This window comes from Crotalus tigris, unplaced genomic scaffold (genome assembly GCF_016545835.1).
Source record: "Crotalus tigris isolate CLP2741 ecotype Arizona unplaced genomic scaffold, ASM1654583v1 scf7180000023830.6690815, whole genome shotgun sequence".
NCBI lineage: Eukaryota > Metazoa > Chordata > Lepidosauria > Squamata > Viperidae > Crotalus > Crotalus tigris.
Genome location: NW_024100214.1, coordinates 643,496 through 671,134, shown reverse-complemented (window position 1 = coordinate 671,134; position 27,639 = coordinate 643,496). Strand labels below are relative to the sequence as shown.

The window sequence follows — 27,639 nt, the reverse complement described above, 5'->3', positions numbered from 1 at the left end:
TCTCAAATGCATCTAAAATGATTTGTGTTCTCTCACAAAGAGAAAGATTAGATCAGTTTTACTTTGTAATAATTGTCAAATCCTTTCAGATTATATCAGGCCCAAAAGTGAACAAAATATACTATCGGGCTATTCAAGGAACCATTTAATCACAATTTCCCTCAGTGTAGCTAAAGATGAAGCAGGCAAATTGGTCACAGCCTTTTAGCTATTCTGAAGAATGAAATATTTCATAATGAGAAGAAGATTTGCACCTTGGTCTTTTTTTCCTGAAAAAAAAAAGTGAAAATCTAGAAGCCAAAGCCCTGCATGAAATAATATAGCACAGTGTTTTCTATCTACAGAGGTGCCTTTGTAAATCAAAGTTAACTGCTTTAGAAGTCCAGGTGTCAGATCTATCCTTTGGCATCAAGAGAATCTTTCAAGTTCTCATAATAGATACAGGTAGTCCTCAACTTACGAGCCCAACTAACATTTCCATTGCTAAACAAGGCAGTTGTTAAGTGAGTTTTGCCCCATTTTATGACATCTCTTGCCACATTGGAAAAGACTCTGATGTTGGGAAAGATTGAACACAAAAGGGGAAGGGGATGGCAGAGGATGAGATGGTTAGATAGTGTCATCCACACAATGGACATAGATTTGGGCAGACTCCAGGAAACAGTGGAGGACAGGGAGGCCTGGTGTGCTGTAGTCCATGAGGTCACAAAGAGTTGAACACAACTGAGCAACTAAATAACAACAATAAAAGTTACTAAATATGGAAGCAAATACAAAATTCCTACATTATATGTAGGAACTTTTGTAAGGCCTCTACCTACGTGGAGCTGCCTTGCATAGTGAACTACTGGACTGAACCTGGTAGCCATTTCAGTGAAGAATGCTCTGCTTTAATCTTTTTAGTCACCCATAATGACCCTCAGATTCTTCTTGGAAGAAAGCCAATAGAAAAAACTGGCAGTTGGAGGGGACACTTGCCTGAGCATCAAGTTCTGCCTGAATTCTGATTTGCTCCTCTAGCTTTTGTACTTTGGTTCTCTCTTGATTTGTCCTGTGCTCCACAGTTGCTCTTCAGACTTCTGGTTTATCTGTGGTTCCTGCTTCATAGAATGCCCATCAATCCTGGCTTGTCCTTGACATTGACTATTCTCTTGTTTCATTGCTTATGACTTTATCTTTGTATGCAGTAAATGGACAACCATGTGCTCTTTATGGAAGGAGAGATTATTCCCAAGGGACAGCGTTTGTACTCTTTGACTCCTAAATACCAAATGCATCTGAGGTCAAAGAATTTCTCGTGATACCATAGAACAGGTGAACGTGATCTACCAAGATTTCAAAAATAGAACATTTTTCTTTAACTTGATGTTCTCCATATAAACTGAGGTATGGCTCCCATGATTCTCTGCAGGGCACCCAATAAAGAATAGAATAGAATAGAATAGAATAGAATAGAATAGAATAGAATAGAATAGAATAGAATAGAATAGAACCTTGGAGGTCTTCTCGTCCAGCCCCTGCTCAAGCAGGAAAACCTATACCATTTCAGACAAGTGATTGTCCAGTCTCTTCCTAAAATCCTCCAGTGATGAAGAGCCCATGATTTCTGAAGGCAAGCTGTTCCACTAGCTAATTGTCCTCACTGTTAGGAACTTTCTCCTTAATTTCAGGTTATTTCTCTCTTTGGTCAGTTTCCAACCATTGTTTCTTGTCCTGCCCTCTGGTGCTTTGGAGAATTGACCCCCTCTTCTTTGGGGTAGCCCCCCAAATATTGGAATACTGCTATCATGTCACCTCTGTTTCTTCTTTTCTTTAGACTAGCGAAACCCAAGTCCTGCAGCTGTTCTTCATATGTTTTAGTCTCCAGGCCTTTGATCATTTTAGTTGCTCTTCTCTGAACTTTTCCCAAAGTCTCAGCATCCTTTTTGTAGTATGGTGACCAAAATTTCTTGCAGTATTCTAGGTGTCATCTTATTAGGGTTTTATAAAGTGGTACTAATACTTTGTGTTATCTTGATTCTATGCCTCTGTTTATACAACCAGGATTGTATTAGCTTTTTTGGCTGCTGCTGCACACTGCTGGCTCATAGTCAAGTGAACATCCACTAGGACCCCAAGGTCCCTCTCACAGTTACTGTACTTGAGCCAGGTCTCGTCTAATCTGTACCTGTACCTTTGATTTTTTCTGTCTAAATATAAAACTTTGCTTTTCTCCACATTACAATTCATTTTGTTGGATAGGGCCCATTGTTCAAGTTTTTCAAGATCTTTTTGGATTCTGAGCTTGTCTTCTGGGGTGTTGGCTATTCCTGCCAGTTTAATGTCATCTGCAAATTTGATGAGTTCTCATTCTATTCCCTCATCTAAGTCATTTATGAAGATATTAAAGAGCACTAGGCCTAAGATGGAGCCTTGTGGTACCCCACTGCTTACTTCTCTCCATGTGGATGTAGTACCATTGAGGACTACTCATTGAATACAGTTTGTCAGCCAGCTACAGATCCATTGATGGTGATGTTGTCTATCCCACCTTTTTCTAGCTTACTAAGCAGCAGGTTGTGGTCTACTTTGTCAAATACCTTACTGAAATCTAAGTATACTACGTCCACAGTGTTTTGCTGGTCTACTAATTTGGTCATGAGTTATTGACCTGTACTAATAGGTGTCATCCAACATATTTGTAAGACTTCAAGTTGGAGAAAGTTAAAACAAAATGAGATGCTTCACACAGAGTTTCTGACACAATATATTACAGGAGTTTTTAATGCTCTATGCTACTCCATACAAAGATACCTTAATTTAAACACTGGAAACACATTGCTCTTCACAACTGTCTTTCTAATATTCACTGCAGCTCTTTCCCATACATAATTTCTTTGAGATAAATCAGGAAGGAAATATTGATTTTAAAACTTGACTCAAATGACCAGTACCTTGGCTTTGTATTAAAAGTTATGTTCATTTCCTTGTCTTACATATTGAAGTCTAAAGCTAAAAGCAAGTTGATGGTATTGATCTAATACAGTTATTCAGGATGCAGGATTTTGTCTTCATTTAAAGCTGCTCTCACAAAATAGTATAGTATGATTAACTGCAGAATTTAATCCCAGCTGACTGGCAAGTACATTCTGACACCATGCAGGTGTCTATCACAGGATGATGGGTTTATTTACTTTAGTCATGCACAGTGTACTGATAAATCTAACAAAAAACTGCAAATTCAAAAAGTGAATTAAAAGACTGTCAGCTTTACTTCACCATTTTATTTATTTATTCAATCCCCTAAAATGAAGGCCTCTATTCTGTTACAATCTGTGTGATGGAATCGCATCATAGGCTGAATTCCTTCCAAGGGAAAGATAAGTCTTTTTCCACGCCCATCTTTTTATTCCCAAAATCCTGGCTACAGTTCCACTCCAAATATATATATATATATATATATATATATATATATATATATATATATATATATATATATATATATATATATATATATGACAGACATGTCAAACTCGCGACATCACGTGACATCGCATGACGTATTGGAGCTTTTTCCCTCGGTTTGGCCAGAGTTTCGTCATCACATGTCCAGCCCGTGGGCCAGCAGTTTGACACCCCTGCTACAGAGGAACAGTATTTGGTTCTGAGAAACCATAATAACTGGTAAACATGTTTTTCCTGTCAGACCTATGAGGTAGACCAGGTCAGAAAACTGACTACATGAAGACTTGAATTATACTTGAGGTAGCTACAACAGCAGAATGAAGCAGTCACCAGGAGTTAAAAACTGACTTGAAGGTGCCTATCCACTCATTCACAAACACACACACAAACACAAATACAGAAATTCCACTACAAGATAAAATCAGAATTATTCTCCAAAGCACCTGAAGGCAGGATAGGAAGCAACGGATGGAAACTAATCAAGGAGAGAAGCAACCTAGAACTAAGGAGAAACTTCCTGACAGTTAGAACAATTAACCAGTGGAACAACCTGCCTCCTGAAGCGGTGAATGCTCCAACACTGGAAGTTTTTAAGAAGAGACTGGACAGCCATCTGTCCGAAATGGTGTAGGGTTTCCTGCCTGAGCAGGGGGTTGGACTCGATGACTTCCCAGATCCCTTCCAACTTTATTATTATTATTATTATTATTATTATTATTATTATTATTATTATTATTATTATTATTGCAGATGTCTTTCCAGGAAAAACTGTGGTAAAGAATGCTTCTTTTACTACTGTAGACTGAGAGAATGAGTCATGTTATGCACATAATGTTTGCTAGGATATTCCATTCAGTTCTCAGCAAAAAAAGATGCTGTACTTCTATTGAAAGACCTTCTCTTTTCTATGTCTTTTAGGTCCTTAAAGTAATGAGGAGTGGTGAGCATGTATTGGGTACTCAGTCCAGATGAGAAACAAGTCACGTCTCAATCTTCCTTCTAAATATTGAACAAGGGTTCTTGTTATTAGGCCCACCCACATTTGAGGGTCCACTTCTCTAATGACACCATTGGTTTCTATGGTTTCCTTCCATAGGATGCGTTTAATAGGGGATTGGACTATAAATTGCCTCATCCAACAAGGTTCCACTTTGTCTTTTCCCCATAGTAGCCAAAAAAGCTAATACAATCATTGGTTGTATAAACAGAGGCATAGAATCAAAATCACGTGAAGTATTAGTACCACTTTAGTACTTTAGTAAGACCACACTTGGAATAGTGCATCCAGTTTTGATCACCACATTACAAAAAAGATGTTGAAACTTTGGAAAAGTGTGGAGAAGAGCAACAAAGATGATTAAAGGCCTGGAGACTAAAACATATGAAGAATGGTTGCAGGAACTGGGTTTGGCTATTCTAGAGAAAAGAAGGACTAGGGGTGACATGATAGCAATATTTCAATATTTGAGGGACTGCCACAAAGAAGAGGAGGTCAACTTATTTTCCAAATCACCAGAAGGCAGGACAAGAAACAACAGATGGAAACTAATCAAGGAGAGAAGCAACCTGGAATTAAGGAGAAGTTTCCTAACAGTGAGAAGAATTAAGCAGTGGAATAGCTTCCCTTCAGACGTTGTGGGTGCTTCATTCCTGGAGGTTTTTAAAAGGAGACTAGACAGCCACTTGTCTGAAATGGTATAGGGTCTCCTACTTAAGCAGTAGGTTGGACTAGAAGAACTCCAAGTTCTATTCTATTCTATTCTATTCTATTCTATTCTATTCTATTCTATTCTATTCTATTCTATCACTTCTCTGCAAATCTTTTACTTGCTAACGAATCTGGAATTATTCTTGGCATCTCATCAGTCTCACCATCTATGGAAGACTTTTTTCAATATTGTTTTAATGTTTCTTTTAATTGTTTTATAATTTTAAAAATGTAAGCCACCCAAAGTCACTTGGTTGAGTAGCACAGCTATAGAAAATGAATGAATGAATAATAGTCTAGTGCAATATTCCCTTATTCCAAAAGATCTGGACTAAAGAAGAGAAGAGCAGTCTCTTTGGAATAACCACCACGGTGATAAAACTAACCTTAGGGTGATGGTTTTTTTCCTCATATGTATCAAAATGAATGTAATGTTAATTTGTTTGCATGTTAAATAAATCAAATTTGGATTCTCTGTGCAGAACAACTACCTTTAAAACAAAATATCTTTTTGGGCAATGAAGTCATTCAAATGTGATGTGGTTCCTGACTCCAAATTGTATACAAGCTGAGTATATGAAGAAATAATATAGTGAAGTGTGTCAAATAAAGGTTTTGTTCAAGGACCACACACTGTCAACAGGAGATTTACAAAACCAGTCATTAAGCACTGAAGGCTATGAGCCAAGTGCCACAACATTGACTCCAAACTCCAAGAGTTTGCTTCCCTATCAGTTGTTCTATTCAAATTGCTACCACTATCAATTTCTTAAAGTATTGGTGTTTAAAGAAAGAAAAATAGAATAACATCTCCCACTCCACATTTGAGTTGAATTGTAAAAGGGTGCCCTTTCTTACTTGTCAAATATTTTATTTTATTTCCCCATCACGCTTACTCCTGATGGCCTCATGCTCATCTCCAGCACTGTTAAAAATGAGATATGTCTCTCTTGTCCCAGGAATATTGCAATAAGTCTCAAGGTTGTAAAATATTGCTAACATGTTAAGTTCTATACTGATATATACCTTCTACTTTTCTAGAATTATTTTCATAATAACTCTACTCTGGGCATTCTGCAGACAGTCAGACTTTACCCAAAAGAAACTTCAGCATATGGGACAGAAGCAGTGTTTGGAAATCTTCTATTCTGAAAAATTATCAGACTGCAGAAGACTGAGATATATGCTAGCAATAGCATTTAGACTTATATACCATCCCATAGCACTTTACAGCACTCTCTGACAGTTTACAATGTAGAAGCATTATCTGCATATTACCCTCAACAATATGGGTCCCCATTTTACCAACCTTGGAAGTTTGGAAGGCTGAGTCAACCTTGAGCTCCATCGGGATCAAACTCCAGGTTGTGAACAGAGTTTTACCCGTGATGCTGCACTTTAACCATGGGGCTCATATGAAGGACAGTGAGGTACACAGTAGGAACTGTGAACCTTTGACTTGCTAAAGACTTTGGAATTGTTCTTTGGCTCTCATCAGTCTCATGAACCATGGAAACAATAATTTTGTTTTGCAATAATAAGTAAGGGCAATTCTCCTTGAACCTTCTAAAAATGTTAAGATTCCCACTGGTCTTAACCAATAAGACATCTTTTCTTGCTTTTCCTTTGCTCCATACATAAGCATTTAGGCAGGTCCAGATGGGTATATAGAAATTATATATGGGTATATATAGAGGTAATTCTTGAGCTACAAACATTTGTTTAGCAAGTGTCCAAAGTTACAATGACCCTGGTCACAATTGTCGCAGTATCTCCATTGCCGTGTGATCAAAACTCAGCCACTTGACAACTGGCATGTATTCACAATGGATGCAATATTAGGTGATTGCCATTTGCAAGTTTCCCAGCCAGTTTTTGACAAGCAAAGTCAATGTGGGGGGGGGGGAGGAAATCTGAATCCACTTAATGTCCTCATGATTTACTTTACAACTGCAGTGATTCGCTTAGCAATTATGGCAAAAAATGATTGTAAAATCAGGTGCTGCCTTGCTTAACAGTGAAAATTCTCATCCTAATTGTGTTCAGAAGTCAAGGTCTACCTGAGCTTCCTTTTGGTACAGTCAGTTTGGCATAGTGGTTAAAGCCATCAGGCAAGAAACTGGGAGACTACGGATTCTAATCCTGCCTTAGGCACAAAGCTGGCTGAGTGACTTTGAGACAGCTACTTTCTCTCAGCCCTAAAATGGAGACAAGGGCAAACCACTTAAGTTTGCCAAAACAGCTGCAAGGACTAATCCAGGCAGTCATTGGGAGTCAAAAATTGACTCAAAGGCATACATATGCACATACATAAAAATGCTGGTAGTTCCTTTCCTTAACAGCATTTCAAGCACCAAGGTATGTTTTGTCCTTTAAAAATTCTGTTTGGCGAGGAAAGGGTGTAACAATGAGTGCCATATCATTCTAATAGGACATAGCAATGGCAAACATAGAAATGTTTTACAGACTGTCAGCTGTACAAACTACTAAACTGCAATTTAGTTCAATTACTCTGAGGTATAATTGACAGTTCTTCCTATTAAGCTTACATTAACCAATATTGATATGGAGTACGCAATCATATGCTGTTACCAAAAAGACTATCAGAGCGCCTGTCATTGTGGCATATGTGTAGAAGTCTCTATCCCTAGTCAGGTCCTCTGCCAGGAAGAGCCAGATCATCCAGTACAGTTAGTCCTCGACTTACGATCACAATTGAGCCCTGTTGTTAAGTGAGACATTTGTTAAGTGAGTTTTGCTCCATTTCACAACCTTTCTTGCCACAGTTGCTGAGTGCATCACTGCAGTTGATAAGTTAGTAACCAGTTAAGTTAATCTGGCTTCCCCATTGACTTTGCTTGTCTGAAGGTCACAAAAGGTGATCACATGACCCTGAGATACAGCAATGGTCATAAATAAGAACCAGTTGCCAGGCATCTGAATTTTGATCCCGTGATCATGGGGATGCCTCAAAGGTCGTAAATGTAAAGGACCTGCCATACCATGCCATATCTATGAGGCTACTCTTGAAATGCATTTGGAAGCCTCAACCGGTACAAAAACAGCACAAGCAGTCTTTGGGGCGCATAAAATGACCCATGTTATACCACCGCTTCATTAGCTTTGCTGGCTGCCGGTTTGCTTCTGGGTGCTGTTCAAGGAGTTTGTTAGGACCTTTAAAGCTCTTCATGTAGAGGTCCAGATTACTTGATGAACTGTCTTGTCCTGTTAACCTGTCCTACTCATGCTGGCAGAGGAGGCTGTTGAAGATCCTGCCAGTCAAGGAACTCCGACTGACAGTATCCAGAAAAAGAACCACCCCTCTGGAACATCCTGCCCCCCCCCCAGGCTGAGGCTTGCTCCTATCCTTCCGCAAGGGCCTGAAGATCTGACTCTGCCAGTTGGCCTGAGGATCTAGTAGGAGAGTACATCACTGGAGGTGGCTGCTGGATTAATCAGCTGAGCTCATCTGCCCACCTCTGCTTCCTGCTCCTCCCCATCTTTTTGATTTCATATTATTGTACTTCCACTGTCTATTTTTATTGTTTTATTTCTTTATTTCTTGTTATGCTTATATAAATTTTTTTTTATCATTTTTTATGTTTTACTACTGTAAGCTGCCCAGAGTAGCCCCACAGCGAGATGGGTGGCAAATAAATTTAATAAATAAATAAATACCATATTATAGTGTACCATAACATACCATACAGTACTTTACCATAGAGTACCATACCATACCATACCATACCAAGCATACCATACCATACCATACCATACCAAGCATACCATACCATACCATACCATACCATACCATACCATACCATACCATACCATACCACTTTACATACATAAGCAGACTAAAAATGACTGCAGGAACATCAAAACCCAATTAGAACCCAATTAATGTACTTACACTCAGGTTGTGTTGCCACCTTGATAGGCTGTGAACTTTCTCCCGGTCCCCATTCATTGTATGCCACTACTCGGAATGTATAGGTCTCTTCAGGTTTCAGATTCCCCACTGTAAGCTGCAACAACCCAGATTGGGAGGTATTCAATGCTCTCTCCCTAACCAAAAAAGAGAAATTGCAAGAAACACAAATGTCAAGATGAAAAATGTCCAACTAATGTTCTAGGAGGATTCATCTGATCATAAGAGAGAGCAAATTGAGGAATGTCTGTGATGAACTGTCTAGACTAAACAATAGAAAGAGGACTTCCTATCTTTTTTATGATCATTATCATTTTATACATCTCTTTTTATTAGGTTCTCAATACAGTACCTACCAGCGAATCATCAATATCTTATCACATAACAGAAAAGCAAAATCTAAAGTGATAAAACAAAAATACTGACAAGCATAAATGTTAAAAAATGGATCGGAATAGAAGATTAAAGCATCAGCTAGTACTAAATTTTTTTTAGAACCACTGAAGTGGAAAATAAAGTAAAACAATGAGCATCTTCAATAGTTACAGAAAGAAAAATCCCCTCACCTCAACTCCTTCATGACATCTGTCCAAATTTACTACTTATGACATAGTAGCTATGGCATTCATTGTAACTGTTTGTTGCAGTTACTGTAATTGGTACGAATATTATGCATTATTCAGAAATATATTGTTAAAAATGTCAATCAACCCAACTTTATAATATGGTAGCAATAAACAATTGTTTATCATAAATAATAAACATCTAACCGATTTTAACTTGGTGGAAATCTCTCCATGAAAGAAATTTTATGCTTTGAGCTGTGCTGAGCACTAACAACACAAGTCCATGCAGGATGAGGCTAGAATACCACAGCCAGATTTGTATGGAAGGTTATATTAGACCAGGGGTGTCAAACTGCCAGCCCATGGGCCGGATGCGTCACACCAAAACTGCACCCACCCCATTGCCAGCAATGGGAAAAAAGTCGCGATACGTTGCAACACATCACGTGACATTGCAAGTTTGACACCCGTGTATTAGACCCTTGCTGGGAAGTCCATCCAAAGGGACAGGAGAAATAAGCAGGGGAAATCAGAAACCTGGATAGTAAAGTTGAAGCTTATTAGTAAAGAAAAAAAATAAACACAACAAACTGAAACTATTTCTCAAACAACATTCATAAGCAGCTCTGGTTAGAACAAATGAATCAGCTGTTTAGGAACTGAGTGAAGTTGCACCGAATTTGTGAAGCTGTAAGAGGTTCATCTGTCCATCCTCAAACTGTGTACTTATCCCAGGTCGATGATTTAGAATTTAAGAGCAGGCTGGACAAACTATACAGATGATAGATATCAATCACCAGAAGAGGAGGTAGAAAAGCAAAATGAGACCTGAGACTCTGAAGGATTAGGACCTAGGACCCAAGGTGAAGAACAATCATATCTCACTGCTTCTAGCTCTGCACTTGCTCCAGATCTGACCTCAGTGTACGGTCTGTGCTGCCCAGAGTCACATTTTGTGAGATTAGTGGCTATAGACTAATATAATGGATGGATGGATGGATGGATGGATCTTGATTGTCCAAGAAAACCCTGCAACTGGTGAAGGAGAATGAAGCATCAGGTTACAAGGAATGTTACTTGGGGACTTCCAAATAAATTAGTTCTTGTGGCCACAGCTGAGCTGTGCTCAAATCCAAGCTGGGAATATTTAATTGAAAGTAGAACAAGAAAAAATGGATGGAAACTAATCAAGGAAAGAACCAGTCTAGAAATAAGGAGAAATTTTCTAATAGTTAGAACAATTAAACAAAAGTTGTGGATGCTCCATCACTGTAGGTTTTTAAGAAGAGATTGGACAACCATATGTTTGAAATGGTATAATGTCTCTTGCTTGAGCAAGAGGTTCGACTAGACCAGGGCTTTTCAACCTTTTCACCCATTGTACCATTTTAGATATGGCAATATCTGAGTACCACCAGTCACCTAGCAAGATGTCAAAAACCTGATGACCCCCCCAAAAGGAAAAAAGTGATAAAGTACAGATAATTCTTGACTTACAACAGTTGCTTAGTGACTGTTCCAAGTTACAATGGCACTGAAAAAAGTGCCTCCCAAAGCACAGCCAAGCAAGTCACCTGCCTGCCCACCTGGTGGTGCTCTTCCTCTTGTCCGAGGTTTTCATTGTTGTGAGCATTTCTGTTGAGGATTGGCAGTGGGAGTGGGGTGGGGGGGATGTTTGGTTTTTATTCCTCCCGTCTGCTGGGTAGTTGCAGCAGGTTTTGGTCACTTCACATGACCCTGGGACACTGTGACCGTCATAAATATGAATCAGTTGCCAAGCATCTGAATGTAAATCACAAGACCCTGGAGATGTTGCAACATTCCAGCTGATTGGCACTTCTTCTGGACTCAGCAGAAGCACCAGGATCAGCGCCAAGCTCCAGCTGGAGCCTGGCACTGATTCTGGTGCTTCCGCTGATCCCTGACAGCCCTGCAGCTCCAGTCATCTCTCGCTCAGGCTTGTGGGGTGCTGCCACCGGTTCAGCTCATTCCCCTCCCTTGCTACCACTTTTAGGATGGTCACGTACCACCTGCCAGGTGCCAATGTACCACAGGTGGTACCCATACCACTGGTTGAAAAGCCCTGGACTAGAACACCTTCCAATTTTGTTATTCTGTTATTTAAAAAGGCAGCTGAATATTGCACCAATGTGTGGCAGCCGAACTCTATTTCCATCCTTTAACTCTACATTATAATCACTTTCCTGAAAAACCCACCTCATTATATCAATACCAATCAAAAACTCAGCTGATCTCAAACTATTATTATATAATGCCTCTGCTAATTTTAACCATGGACTCTTTAAGAAACTTGTGCAAGCTATGAGAACAACCTGTAGCCCTCATGAAAATGTGGGTTAATTAAGCCCTCAGATTAATTTCAAAATCTGTCTCCAGGAAATCGGTTCAAGCTATTTAGCATAGTTAATTGGTCTATTTTCTTATCCATGATATAAGGACATTTTTTTTTCTCCCCTTGTTAGTTTCCCTTAAAAAAATCTTTGAAATTCCTATTTTGCAAATAGCAAAATTTTTCATCTGGAAAATTAAGACAATGAGAAAGGATTAAAAACACCATGGATGCCCCTTCCTTGGATAATATTAGTTTGAAATATTTTTTTTTAAAAGTAAACATTAGCATTCAGAGATATTTAATATTCAAAAAGAGCCGAGGTGGCGCAGCAGTTAGAGTGCAGTACTGCAGGCCACTTTAGCTGACTGTGTTCAACAGGTCAGTGGTTCAAATCTCACCGGCTCAAGGTTGACTCAGCCTTCCATCCTTCCGAGGTAGGTAAAATGAGGACCCAGATTGTTGGGGGCAATGTAAATATATATATACATTGCTTACTGGTGTACATCGCTTAGAGAGTGCTTGCACTTAAAACGGTATATAAGTCTCATAAAATAAAAATAAATAAATAATAAATTTAATATTTCATTACATTTGACCTTGTAGGAGATGACCAGACTGTGCCTGAGGGAGGGATCAAGTGGGTCATCAGTCTCAAGTCTCTTTGCATCCACAAGAGATCTAAATCCAGCCCACCTTGAATTCTGTTGAGTCTTATCTACTGTCAATTTGCTTTGACTGTTAGTAGTTCAGATTCTTATAGAGAGCACAAGCTTACAATAAACCTTTATATTCTTTTGAATTTCCTAGACTTCCTGATTTTCTCACACTTGACAGATATTATTTCATTGTACTAAAGTACTTTAGGTGAGTCTCTATTTTGTCAGATAATAGTGTTTTATTTTTTTAACAACTTGTTTTGTTTGTTTTATAAAACAAACAAACAACTTAATTTCATATTGCGTGGAATCCTTGTTATGCCATAGATCACCAATTAAGGGCCCCAAATTAACTAATCTATTATGTGCAAAGGAGAAATGATAACATTTTTCTTTCTTCATTCCTGACTTCCAATATTTATTTCACAGCCACTCTTTAACCTATTGTGATATAAACAAAATTAAATAAGAAATGAAGCATGACAAAAAAATTAAATATTTCAAATTTGCTCAGAGGAATACTGAGTAATGGGTTAAGAACTCAAACAATTACAGACTATTAAATATGTGTCTGGGTGAGAATTTTTCAAAGCAAACATAGATACAAACACGGTTTTCAGCAGTAATTCTGTCCATAATTCTTTTGGTGTGCTCTATTTTCACTGACATCAGATCTGAAACAAATGCAGTGGACCCAGCTTAATCCATCCCCCCAACCCACCTCCAAAGTTAAATCATGCTTTGCTTCATTCTCATTACTCTCATCTTGTGTGCTTACTAGAAATATAGAGATTTTCTACAAGGACTGCAAAATAAAATGGTTCAGCCATAAAAAAATGTTGATAACTGAGTCACTGGAAGGCAGGTTAACAATGCTTAACTCCGAATGTCAATTGCAGCATCTGATCCCATTTGACTACGGCTACAGTCTTTCATATTTATTCACCAAAAATGTTCACTTGCAGTTAATGTTGTGCAAACCAAGTGAATGTTTTATGCTACTCGCTCCCATTTGTTTCACTCATATAGTAGCATAGGGTTTCTTCTGAATTTTAGACAAGGATGGAATAGATAGGATTATGAAGGCTAAGGCTTTAGGTTTATCTTTATTAAAAGCTCCTCTGCAGTTTCTCCTGGTGTTTGAAAAATATCCAAGGTTTGATTTTTATCCAATTTCTTTTTTCTTTTTTTGACCTATCACATTTCAACATCAATATGTGTGGGTGAGTATGTAGGCATGTGTATAATTCTCATGAAAAATGAGCCAAGTATTTCAACTGAACACTCTATTTTTGCTAACAGATTTTAGTAAAGTTACTTTGGTATACAGAATTTCCAAAATCCTACATTTAGGTGATTTTTGTTGTTGTTTAAAGTTGTGAATTTGATTGCAAATATTGACAACAATAGTTTGGCTGACATAAAGCAGGAAGAGACAACATGAAGGTCCATTGAAGAAGCTTCTTGGATGAGAAATGAAAAGAAAAAACAAAGTCCAGTTGAAAAAGCAACTTCGGAAGAACCATGACCTGGATGACTGGGAATCTCCATAGACCTGAAGGTCCACAGCTATTGAGCTCCTCCAAAGTTGGCAACAGTTGGTAATTTTTAATGCAAGTGAAATGTTAATGCAACTGAAATAGCACTCTGGAGCTCCCCTGAAGCTATTTGCTTCAACCAGCATTGTGCACCATATTGAACCATGTTACAAATTATGGCAGAAGTGTAAGTAACTTCTGCATTTTGTAAATGGTGGTCTGATGTAACAAATGGACATAAAATACATTTGTTAGTATCAGCTGTCCCGTCTTTATTTATTTTTTACTGACCTCTGTTAGAAGCCTATGAAACATTTATTGGCTTTGTGGAAATCTATTGATCTAGTCTCTGAAAAGCCATTAGTTTATCTTCTAATTTTGGTTCATGACCAGTTAGTTAGCATTAGCCCGACCCACATGTATCTGTTTTCAAGAGGAAAGTCTGCCAGTTTAAGAGCCATTGACCCACAGCATTTGTCTTATGGTGAATGAAAGCAAATATATGTGTCCCAGGATAATGTTGCAGGATCCAATTTGGGTAGTCTTCCGAGCTTTGGGATTTGTGTTGGAACCCATCCTCAGAGAACTTCTCTCTCACCAGAATGTAATCTCTTCACTGGCCTTCCCTTATCTCTATGATGAGCACCACTACTATACCTGAGCTAAACCCGAATTCCTCCAAACATGGGGAATGCTGCTGTCAGAAATGGCCTTAAGGTTCTCCTGGAAAGCATGAACCTATAAGCAATAGAGTAACTTAGCCTATCTCTCTCTCTCTCTCTCTCTCTCTCTCTCTCTCTCTCTCTCTCTCTCTCCCACTCCCTCCCTCTCTCTCTCTCTCTCTCTCTGTGTGTGTGTGTGTGAGAGAGAGAGAGACAGAGAGAGACAGAGAGAGAGAGACCAAGAGAGAGAGAGAGACAGAGACAGAGAGAGAGACAGACAGACAGACAGATAGGAAGAATGGGAGAGGGAAGGCAAGAAAGACTGAAACAGGCATGTTAGATGGAGTGAGCTGTCTGGTGGTCACTTGTGGGATCAGGGATCTTGTGGAAGATTTTTTCATGAGGTTGATAAGCTCCTAAACCAAAACTACAAAATTTTGTTTGCTGGAGAAAGTTCTAGTCTTTAGCAGTTAGACAAGACTTACCCACAGAAGCACAGTTGTAGTGAATCTACTGGAGACCTGTGGGTCACTGCCCTAATATTTTCTTGTAATATAACATAATAATATTTTCTTCTCTTTTTCTGATGGAAACCTTTGCTTTCCTGTCAGATCTCCTTAATCTGGCTTCACCTGCCTAGGCAGAGCTACTCCCGTGTCCTGTATAAATGGTAAGTGTCCCAAGGAAGGAGCCAGAGAAAAAAGGAGATGAATTTTATGTTGCTGATTGGTATTTTTACTTCTTCTTTTACAGTTCTTTAGCCAATCTATAAGTCATAGTTTTTTGTTTATGTCCTATCTGATAAATGCTTATTTTTATCACATGTTTTGGCTGTTTGCACCCTATTATTCTATTTTAGTTCTTACCTGCACTTGATTCATCCCAAAATGACAACAACTGTTTCAAGACTTCACCTATGATTATTTGGAAGTGAGTGATTTTGCCTCTATATATATCGCAAATTATACATTTTAAGGTCATAATCTTATTAAAGAAAGTATAAAATCCAGGTTGTCAACTGAATGGGGCTTATTTCTTCTTATCTAGGGATACTGACTGAAGCAGTTATCTCAAAGTGAATTTTCTGTATGTTTTTTGTGTTTGATTAAGAGGAGAATATAAGTAATATTCTGTACAGAGTGAAATAGTTTATCAGTATAATGTTAATCAAGGTGATTAGTACTGAATTGAAAACAACAGGATGGAACATAATTAAACAACAAATCAATATAGCAATTTTTATGTCCATTATTGGGTATAATGATAGCAACATTCTCTTCTATGGTATGGCCAGAGACCACATCTTATGGGGAGTTAATAGGAAAAAGTGCTTATATTAACAAATCTCAGTGCCTTTATCTCAATGAAGATACTCATAGTATACATTTCTTCATCAAGATCAATTAAACTACTTTGCAATGGCCTTATGAGCAAATATCTGAAGAGTAAGCATATTGATTATTCTGAATTAATTTGATTTGAAGGATATTAAATTTAAATTAAATTAAATGTGAATCATTTTTCCTGATCATAGCTGTATCGTTGTCCTCTCCCAACCAGTTTTCAAAGTGCAGTCCCAGTATTTAACAGTTAACTGCAGTCACTATCCTGAAAAAAACCTTAATGCAGACTTGAAGAATGATGAAAAGTGACTTGCAGACAGCATAACTATAGTCACATGCATTTTTTTAAATTTATCATCCTGCATTCCTCACTATCTGTGACTCATGACTTGGGGGGAAAAATATGACCCATTGGATACTGTATAAGAGCCATGGTGGTGCAGTGGTTGGAATTCAGTATTGCAGGCTAATTCTGCTGACTGCCAGCAGTTCGATTCTTATTGGCTCAGGGTTAACTCACCTTCCATCCTTCCAAGATCACTAAAATGAAGACTCAAATTGTTGGGGTCAATATGCTGACTCTGTAAACTGCTTAGAAAGGGCTGTAAAACACTATGAAGTGGTATATAAGTCTCAATGCTACTGCTATTGTAAGTCTTCAATGAAGTATATAAGAGCCAGTTTGGTGTAGTAGTGAAGGTGCTGGCCTAGAAACCAGGAGACTCTGAGTTCTAGTTCAGCCTTAGACATGAAAGCCAGCTGTATGACTTTGGGCCAATCACCAAGAGACTGTGAGTTCTAATCCTGCTTTAGGCATAAAAGCCAGCTAGTTCACTTTGGGCCAATCATCAGGAGACTGTGAAATCTAGTCCCACCTTTGGCATAAAAACCGAGTGAGTGACTTTGGGCCAGATACTGTCTCTCAGTCCAACTCACCTCACTGGGTTGTTGTAGGGAAACTATGAGGAAGAAGGAATTTGTTGCCTTCAATTATTTATAGAAAATAATAAAGGCAGAATATGAATTAAAAAATGAGCAGATCTGCACAATGGCTCCTCAGTCAACCAGCAACAGTGAATCACATTTTGGGGCTTTGAGGTTTTCAAAAATTCAGATGATTAAACAAAAATGCAAAATGCTTCATAATGCTAATAAAAATAGTAATAATGAAAGATTATTTTAAAATGTATTGGCAGTGAGGACATGCTGAGAAGTCATGGAGAAAATGAGAAAATTGCTAAGTAAATGAAAGATAGCTTCAAATAATGATTCCAAAAGATGGAACTCTCTAGTGGCAGTTTGTATAAAAAAGGTAGAACAACATTTGTAAATGTATCAGAGAGATAAAATGTAATTGCACCATTTTTGCACATTTAGTAGGTAGCTGACAACTGCGGCTGTAATCTATTAAATATCTAATTAGTTGCTTCAAGGTAAAAGAATCTTGGAAGCATTTCTGATTGTACAATACTCAGTAACAGAAAAATGGGCTCACATTTGGCATTATTTCTCTTTCCTACTTCCTCAAGCTACTTTTTACAAATGAATTTAAAAGCTATTAAAATCATTTGGCCTCTTCAGTCCCTTATAGCCTAGAGATAAAATGTAGTATACAAATAAAATCTGATATATACATAGCTGCCAAGCCCAAAGCTGATTTCTTTAATTTTTTTATACCTATCTTGCCAGACTGAGATCTCTACTATCTTCATCTACAATAAATCTCCCTTTTACAACCCTGTAATCCCTTAATTTGGGGTAGAGCAACTGGATAGAGCTGAGCATTTACTGGTCAGATGCCCTTCCTGATGCCTACACAGAGTTCACAGCAGATATTTTTTCTTTGTGTCTAGGAGAGAAACATCTGCTACTTAGGATTGAGCATCTTCACCACTAGGCCATCATGCTGCTCATATCTGCATCTACAATATACTCTGTGAAATAATAATAATAATAATAATAATAATAATAATAATAATAATAATAACAACAACAACAATGGAAGACACAGTTGCAGATCAATGGTGAGAGGCTGGGAGAGGTTAATATCAAGAGAGGAATATTTCAAGGAGATTCATTATCACCATTACTATTTGTTATTGCACTGTTTCCTCTGTCAACAATACTGAATAACTCAGGACATGGCTATCAAACATCAAAAACATCTGCCAGACTATCCCACCTCCTTTATATGGATGATCTGAAGCTGTATGGAAAAACATCATCTGAAATAGAATCGCTGCTCAACACTGTCCGTATATATAGCCAAGATATTGTAATGGAGTTTGGCTTGGACAAATGTGCCACACTTACTATCAAACAAGGAAAAATAATGAAAACTGAAGGAATCAAGATGCCCCACGAAAATAACATTAAGAGTCTGGATGAGGAAGAGTACTACAAATACTTGGGTATCCTTCAAGCTGACAACATCAAGCACACTGAAGTCAAGAAAAAGATTAGAGGTGAATACATCAAGAGAGTGAAGAAGATCTTAAAATCCAAACTCAATGGAGGAAATACCATAAAGGCAATCAACACCTGGGCAATCCCAGTCATTAGGTACACAGCTGGAATAGTGGACTGGACTCAAGCAGAACTAAAAGCAATGGATAGGCAGACCAGAAAAATAATGACAATGAATCATGCCCTTCATCCACGCAGTGACATTGATAGACTTTATCTACCAAGGCAAATAGGTGGGCGTGGAATGCTACAAGTACATCAGATGGTTGAAGAAGAAAAAATGGCTTTGGAAGAATATCTGAAGAACAATGATGAAGATGCACTGAAATTAGTATATCAGGAAGGCTTACTAACTACTGGAGAGACCAAACTGGCCTACAAGAAAGACCAAATGAAGAACAGAATAGAGGCATGGGAAGACAAAGCACTACATGGCCAATACATGAAAAAAATAGCTGGGAAAGCAGATAATAATAAAACCTGGCAATGGCTAAGAGCAGGAAAATTGAAGAAAGAGACCGAGGGACTAATTCTGGCTGCACAAGACCAAGCCTTAAGGACAAATGCATACAAAGTCAAAATTGAGAAGACAGCAACAGACAGTAAGTGCCGCCTATGCAAAGAAGCTGAAGAAACAGTGGACCACTTGGTAAGCTGTTGCAAGAAGATTGCACAAACTGATTACAAGCAGCGGCATGACAAAGTAGCAACAATGGTGCATTGGAAGATCTGCAAAAAATATCATTTGCCTGTAAGCAAAAACTGGTGGGATCATAAAATAGAGAAAGTCATAGAAAATGATAAAATTAAACTGCTCTGGGACTTCAGAATTCAAACAGACAAGCACCTGCAACATAACACCCCAGACTTAACAATTGTCGATAAGAAAGACAAAAAAGTCTGGATAGTGGATGTGGCAGTGCCTGGAGATAGCAGAATAGAAGAGAAAGAACTGGAGAAGATAACAAAATACAAAGACCTACAAATAGAAATAGAAAGACTGTGGCAAAAGCAAGCAAGGGTAGTACCAATAGTCATAGGCTCCTTGGGTGCAATCCCAAAACAACTGGAGCACCACTTGAACACCATTGGCATTGACAAATTCGCTATTAGTCAATTGCAAAAGGCGGCCTTACTAGGAACTGCTTCCATCCTGCGACGATACCTGTAATACCATCAAACATCCACATCTGCCTATCCCAGGTCCTGGGTAAGGACTCGATAGGTAGACAAAATGCCAAATCCAGTCTGAACATCTGGCTGACTGTGCGATGATCAATAATAATAATAATAATAAAGTTGGAAGGGACCTTGGAGGTCGTCAAATCCAACCTCCTGCTCAGGCAGGTAACCCTATACCATTTCGGACAAATGGCTGCCCAGTTTCTTCTTAAAAACATCCAGTGTTGGAGCATTAACCGCTTCTGGAGGCAAGTTGTTCCACTGGTTAATTGTTCTAACTGTCAGGAAGTTTCTTCTTAGTTCTAGGTTGCTTCTCTCCTTGATTAGTTTCCATCCATTGCTTCTTGTCCTGCCTTCAGGAGCTTTGGAAAATAGCTTGATTCCCTCTTCTATGTGGCAACCCCTGAGATATTGGAATACTGCTATCATGTCCCCCCTCGTCCTTCTCTTCATTAAACTAGACCAGTGGTTCTCAACCTTTCTAATGCCGTGACCCCATAATACAGTTCCCCATGTTGTGGTGGCCCCCAACCACTTATACATCACCGGGTGCCAGGGGCGTGGCCAAAGAAAAGGGGGAAAAATGGTGGACAGCCTTGTTTGGCGACCCCCGTGAAATGGGGTCCCGACCCACAGGTTGAGAACCACTGAACTAGACATACCCAATTCCATCAACCTTTCCTTAAATGTTTTAACCTCCAGTCCCCTAATCATCTTTGTTGCTCTTCTCTGTATTCTTTCTATAGTCTCAACATCTTTTTTTTACATCGTGGTGACCAAAACTGGATGCAGTATTCCAAGTGGGGCCTTACCAAGGCATTGTAGAGTAGTATTAATACTTTGTATGTTCTTGATTCTATCCCTCTGTTAATGCAGCCTAGCACTGTGTTGGCTTTTTTGGCAGCTGCAGCACACTTCTGGCTCATATTTATATGGTTGTCCACTAGGAATCTGAGATCCCTCTCACAATTACTACTATTGAGCAAGGTACCCCCTATACTATACCTGTACATTTGTTTTTTCTTGCCCAAATGTAGAACCTTACTTTTTTCACCATTGAATTTCATTTTGTTAGATAGCGCTCAGTGTTCAAGTCTGTCCAGATCCTCCTGTATCCTAAGCCTGTCTTCTGGAGTGTTGGCTATTCCTGCCAGCTTGGTGTCGTCTGCAAATTTGATGAGTTCCCCATCTATCCCTTCGTCCAAATCATTGATGAAGATGTTGAAGAGCACTGGGCCCAGAACAGAGCCCTGGGGCACCCCACTACACACTTCCCTCCATGTGGATGTTATTCCATTGAGGACCACACGCTGAGTACGGCCGGTCAGCCATGTACGGATCCATCTGGTGGGGATGCTGTCTACCCCACATTTTTCTATCTTAGCAAGTAGTAGGTTGTGATCTACTTTGTCAAATGCCTTACTGAAGTCCAAGTAAATTATATCCACAGCATTCCTCTGGTCCACTAATTTTGTCACTTGGTCAAAGAGTGCAATAAGGTTTGTCTGGCATGATCTGTTTTTGACAAACCTGTGTTGGCTTTTAATAATGACTTAGTTTGCCTGTAGGTGTTTGCTGAGTCGTTGTTTGATTATTTTTTCCAGAATCTTCCCAGGTATTGAGGTCAGGCTGATAGGTCTGTAGTTTGCTGGATCCATTTTTTCCCTTTTTTGAAGATGGGAACTACATCAGCTCTTTTCCAGACCTCTGGTAGTTCCCCAGTGCTCCAGGATCTTTGAAAAATATAGTTCAATGGTTCTGAGATCACATCTGCCAGTTCCTTGAGAACCTTGGGATGTAATCCATTTGGTCCTGGTGATTTGAACTCGTCTAGGCTGGACAGGTGCTCACTTACCATTTTTTTTCTATTATGGAGAAGCTGTCTTTATCCTCTTTCTCACGCATATAATATCTAAACTGAATTGACTCTCACTCCTCTGAAATGAATCCCCTTCCTCCTGGGAATCCATGTCCTTACTGTATTCCATCACAATAATTCAACATATTAGATGAAGAGATTATTTTTACATCTCTCTTCTTAGACTGGGGAAATGAGCCATTAAATAAAGTATTGTAGGGTTATTCTAGATTATCTTATTTTTTAAAACCAGCAAAGGTGTTTGTAGAAGTTTCCAAGAATGTCCTTGTTCTATATTTAATTTTATATTGGAATTGTTGGCCTGTCCTATTAGGCAATAAAAAAACAGGCATAAAAGCAACTGGAGTAAAACCCACTGTTAGTATAATTTGATAATAGATTGTATTTTACTAACAGTGAATGCTCTAGCCTTCTTTCCTAGCATTTTCCCCATAAGTGCAGGTTCCACTTTTTTTTTGATTGATTGATTGATTGAGAATTAATCCATTGATTGCCACAGAAGTTAACCAACTGGACTGTTGTCTGAGCCTGGCATTGTGGACTAAGAGAGACTGTCCCAAAGTCACCCAGCCAGACTCCTGATTTCTACCCTGCTATCTTAACTACTCCATGGGGTCGCGATAGGTCGGACACGACTTCGCAATTAACAACAAAATCTTAACTACTAGACCAGAGGTCACCAATCTTTGTCGGTTGGTGGACCGGAGAAAAAGGGAGGGGGAAGCATTTTACATGCGTGCGTGTGTGCATATGGGGCTAATGCCTGCATGATACTCACTAGCCCTGCCCTGTTCTTGAGTGGCACAGTGCTTTGTTTCTGTGCCCTGTGGCGCAGCAGCGCCCAGTTTTTGCACCCCACAGCACAGCAGTGGCCCGTTTCCATGCCCCCAGGCATGGCATTGGCATCCTATTTTCATGCCCTGAGGCATGGCGTTGGTGTCCCGTTTTCACGCCCCAAGGTGTGGCGGTGGCCCATTTTTGTGCCCTGCAGCTGCAGCACTAGCACAAGTGAAGGGTTGTGCATGCACGTGCGTACACACTGGCCAGCCTGACCAGGTAGTGGGCCATGGCTTACTGGCCACTGGACCGTGGCCCATAGATTGGGGACCCCTGTATTAGACTAAATTGGTTTTGAATGAATGCATTGTGCTAAAATACATTGATATTCACAACAGCTTGGTACTATATTAATTACAGGTAGTCCTTGACTTACAACAGTTTGTTTAGTGACCAAAGTTACAACAGTACTGACTTATGACCATTTTTCACACTTACGACTGTTGCAGCAGCCCTGTGGTCATGTGCTCAAAATATGAGTCAGTTGCCAAGTTGCCAAGACATTTGGCAGCTGATTTATATTTAAACTTGCAGTTTGCCAGGGTCAAGTGATCACCTTTGGCAAACTTCTAACAAGCAAAGTGATGGGGAAGCCAGATTCATTTAACCACGATACTGAACAACTGCAGTGATGCACTTAACAACTATGGCAAAAAGGTCGTAAAATGGGGCAAAACTCACTTAACAACTGTCTTGCTTACAAACAAAAAATTGGGCTTGACTATGGTCATAAGTCAAGGACTACCTGTAATTATTCAGTTAAGTCCAGCAACACTTGTATATTTATTGTATTGTATTGTATATTTAATATACTATACATTGTATATATTGTAAATATACATATATTTAATGTAATATTGTATATTTAGCATAACTCCACAAACTTCTGGGCCACTCTATAAATTAGTTATTTTCACTATTTCATATCCCTTTTTTTCCTTTATGTACATCCATTTCCTATCCATTCTATTCAGAAATTAATCTATCTTGTAACACCTTTCATATATAACTTTCCCTTTTGAAAACATACTACAATCATTCCTTCGGTTAAATTAATTTCAATTATTTCCTTTCTTCCTTTGTCCAGTTTTTCCTAATATCCAATTCTTAACGTGAAAAAAAAAGATTACGGTTCAGATTTAGAGCTTCTCATCACATTTGTACCCTTCGTGAATTCTCTTTCACCACATATCGGTTCTCGATTGATTCCCATCTCCTCAGGCTTATCTGACTGTACACAACTGAATGATAGTTAAGGTCATCATATGGCATCCATAACTGATTCAAGTCAAAGGGGAAAACATTACTTCATCTCTGAAGCAGACTTAAGCTTTGGGGATGGAAGGAAGACCATGTCATAGGAATGCTGCAGTTAGTCTCAAGTCAACAAAAGCTGCAAGGACCTGTTGTATCTATCTAACAAAACAGAATAACAGAGTTGGAAGGGATCTTGGGGGTCTTCTAATCCACTCCCCTGTTGAATCTGGAGACCCTATACCATTTCAGACAAATGGCTCGCTAATCTCTTCTTAAAAATCTTCAGGGCTGGAGCACCCACAGCTTCTGGAGGCAAGTCGTTCCACTGATTAATTGTTCTAACTGTCAAGAAATTTCTCCTTAGTTCTAGGTTGGTTAAACACTATTGGTTTAAGCTTTCATAGGTTGTCTTTTAAAAAAAAATCACACTCTCTTGCCACTGACCCTAATGACTAAGTCTGATGGAGTTGAAGTCCTGAACATTTGGAGGGCATAAGTTTTGAGGGAGATGTCATAGGACTTCAGCAAGCCAGGCATGTATAAGGGCTGGAGTCATGTCACAGAATGACGCAGTGCCAGTCATGGGAAAACTGTCAATTCTGAAGCAAAATCACTGTTATTTTTGCAACACCAAGAATCATTCAGTTCTCAGGAGTTACAGTAATTTGTCTGACAATTTCCGTGCATGCCTCAGGTTAATGTCAGATCCGCTATTATTATAAAGGAAAAACAGTTCTTTTATAAAAAAAATAATGTACGAAAAATAAAGGAAACTCTGCTGAAAGCCTGAAAATTCACAAGACCTGAGGCTGTCATCACCACCATACAAAGTCTTAAAACGTTTTTTCAAAGTTTTATTTTTAAATTAAATGTGGCATTTTAAGTCCAATGTTTAGTGTTTATACCCTCTAGCTAAATGGAGGATGATACGCCTTATAGAAGTAGATTCTACAAAGGAAAGATGCTGTGTTTTCTATTGATTATTTCATGAAAATGCATAGTTACTTGTAAATCACTCATTGTAACTCCTCCCCTCCACAATCATAACCAATTTTAAAATATATCTATATTAGAAGATACTATAAAAACCAGGAGTTTTCAACCTTGAGACCCTTAAGACTTGTGGACTTCAACTCCCATAATGGCTGGCTGAGGATTTCTGGGAGTTAAAGTCCATAGTTCTTAAAGTTCCAAAGCCTGGACACCCCTGATTTAAATAATTGAAAACTTTTTGGCTTCTTTAGATTTTTTTAAAAAATACATTGCAAAATAATTGACATAATATATGACTATGACTAAAGCTAAGCAAGGTTGAACTTGATTTGTATTTGAATGGAAACAATGAGAAAATACTTGATAGTATTTTACATGGCCATGAATTCAACTACGTCTGAGTTGAAGTTGAAGTTCACACTTTCCCTTTTTTACCTGCCTTCCATCCTAACACTGATGGATCTCTAACTCTTCACAATATAGCCTTTGCTCAGAAGGGAACCTACCACTGATGGATTTGACAGGTATAGATTCCAAGGTTAGAGATTCATGATGTAGGACAAGTAATTATAACTGGTGAATTATTGAAAACACTCAATTGGTAAAGTTGTGTGAAGCACCGTCTTTCTGCAGGATGTTCTATCATGAAGAGACACTTGACTTCACCTCAACAATTGGTTGAGACAAATTGACCTTGCTGAGTTAGCTTGTCTTTACAAATGGGATTTCTCTGCATGGGTGTGGATGGAGATTCTTCCCATAGCCACTTATCTCTTAGTGGACTTTTAATCTATTTGCCTATAAAGAGGTTTCAAAACTAGAAGACTATCTTAACTACTTGTTAACTTCTCCTTGGCATCTAATGCTAATATTGCAATGTTTAGATCATTTGCAGTGTTGATAACCTCATTTAAAGTGAGTAAGTACCAATTCCCTTTACCTGTTGCTCCTTCTGCTACTGTGTTTCCCCCAAAAAGACCCAACCAGAAAATAAGCTCTAGCATGATTTTTCAGGATGCTTGTAATATAAGCCCCACCCCAAAAATAAGTCCTAGTTAAGATTATAAGCCAGATGCATTTAGTACCGTATTTTCCCCAAAATAAGACCTAACCAGAAAATAAGCCCTAATGCATCTTTTGGAACAAAAATTAATATAAAAGCCAATCTTATTTTCAGGGAAAATAAGGTATTACAGTATTTCAAAGCAATGTACTATACAACCATCCTTTTCCCTCCTGAGAAACCGTATACACCTTATGAATATATCCACATATTTCATTTGGCTCAAGAAAATGTAATTAATCTTCCTAACTTCACGGTGTTGATTATGACATAGACCCTGAAGTTAGGGCATCTTTACCTTTGCAAAACTGTCAATTACTGATTATTTGGGGAGGTTTCACTGCAAGTCTTCAAGAATCACAGAGCACCATCACTCTGGGTTTACCAGAATGGGACGTACCTTCTGAAATACTCTCTCCCCTCAAGTGTGTGTAGTACCTATTTTTACATCTTTTAAGTATTTGTTGAAGATCCATTTATCTTTTCTGCATCATCACTGGATCGTATTTGTTCCTAATTCCACCCTCTCCCACAATTTAGCATTCTTATATCACATATTATATTTTGTTCTGGTTCATTTCACATACACAAACACACACATGCTAACTAAATGAGAGGTATGATTAAAAATAAAGCAGCGAAGGAGAATCTTTTGTAGTCAGTTGAAACAGAATATACACATAAACATTCAAAATCTATCTATCTATCTATCATCTATCTATCTATCTATCTCTCATCATCTCTGTTGTCTGTGTGTCTATCATCATCATCTATCTATCATCTATCTATATCTATCTATCTATCTATCTATCTATCTCTATCTAAATATCTATCTATCTATCTATCTCTCTATCTATCTATCTATCTATCTATCTATCTATCTATCTATCTATCTATCTATCTATCTATCTATCTATCTATCGCAGTGTTTCTCAACCTTGACCATTTTAAGGCATGTGGACTTCAACTCCCAGAATTCCACAGCCAGCATTGCTGGCTCTGGAATTTTGGGAGTTGAAGTCACATGCCTTAAAATTGTCAAGGTTGAGAAACACTGATCTATTGCATCAATCACTACGGTAACTCTAAGCAACTCAGCTTATATCATTCATGCAGATCATAGAATTTGAATTTGCTTGGTGAAGAAGAAGCCTTCCTGTGTCTTTAGAGGAATCTAGCATGATCCAGACTTACCTCTTGATGCTTTCTCTGGAAAAGTAGACTGCATAGGTCTGAATGTTCCCTTTTGCCTCTGCAGGTGGGCGCCAGCTGAGACGGACAAATCGGCTGGAGACCAAGACAGGAACCACATCTCGGGGAGCAGAGGGAAGGATCCTGGAACTTGGAATAGCTAAAGAAGGGGAAGGAGAGGAATTCATCAGGCGGACAGATGGTGTAGGAGTTGCAGGGTGGGTGGGAAGCGCTGTCATAGGTACAAGTAACATTTCAGAAAACACAGGGCTAGATAAATCAGCTGTGATCAGGATAAACACAGGGAAAGAGAGAGAAAGAGATAAAAAAAACTAGCCATAAAACCTCTTTTTTAAATGCATCAACAATTCATTTTTTTTTACAAACCTATAGATTAGCCTTTGTATAAATATCCTCCTCTTTTTTCTAACTCACTTTTCTGATTAAGAATTCTTTACAGAAGGGCTACCAGAGCTGAGCTGCAAAAAACTGAATATTAGGTGGCAACCCAGAAAGACAAACCTGCATGTTAGGTTGTCATTTAGATTTCTGGATTCCACAGTGCAGATA

General features: G+C 38.6%; 1 protein-coding gene across 1 annotated transcript in view; it reads right to left on the bottom strand.

The window, feature by feature from the left end:
• DCC (DCC netrin 1 receptor) overlaps positions 1 to 27,639 on the bottom strand; it is a 450,546-nt gene that overhangs the window by 256,581 nt on the left and 166,326 nt on the right. The window contains exons 4-5 of the mRNA XM_039322125.1: positions 27,073 to 27,229; positions 9,066 to 9,220 (exon numbers count right to left, since the gene is read on the bottom strand). Coding sequence (XP_039178059.1) covers positions 9,066 to 9,220; positions 27,073 to 27,229 — 312 coding nt within the window. The remainder of the gene's footprint in view (positions 1 to 9,065; positions 9,221 to 27,072; positions 27,230 to 27,639) is intronic.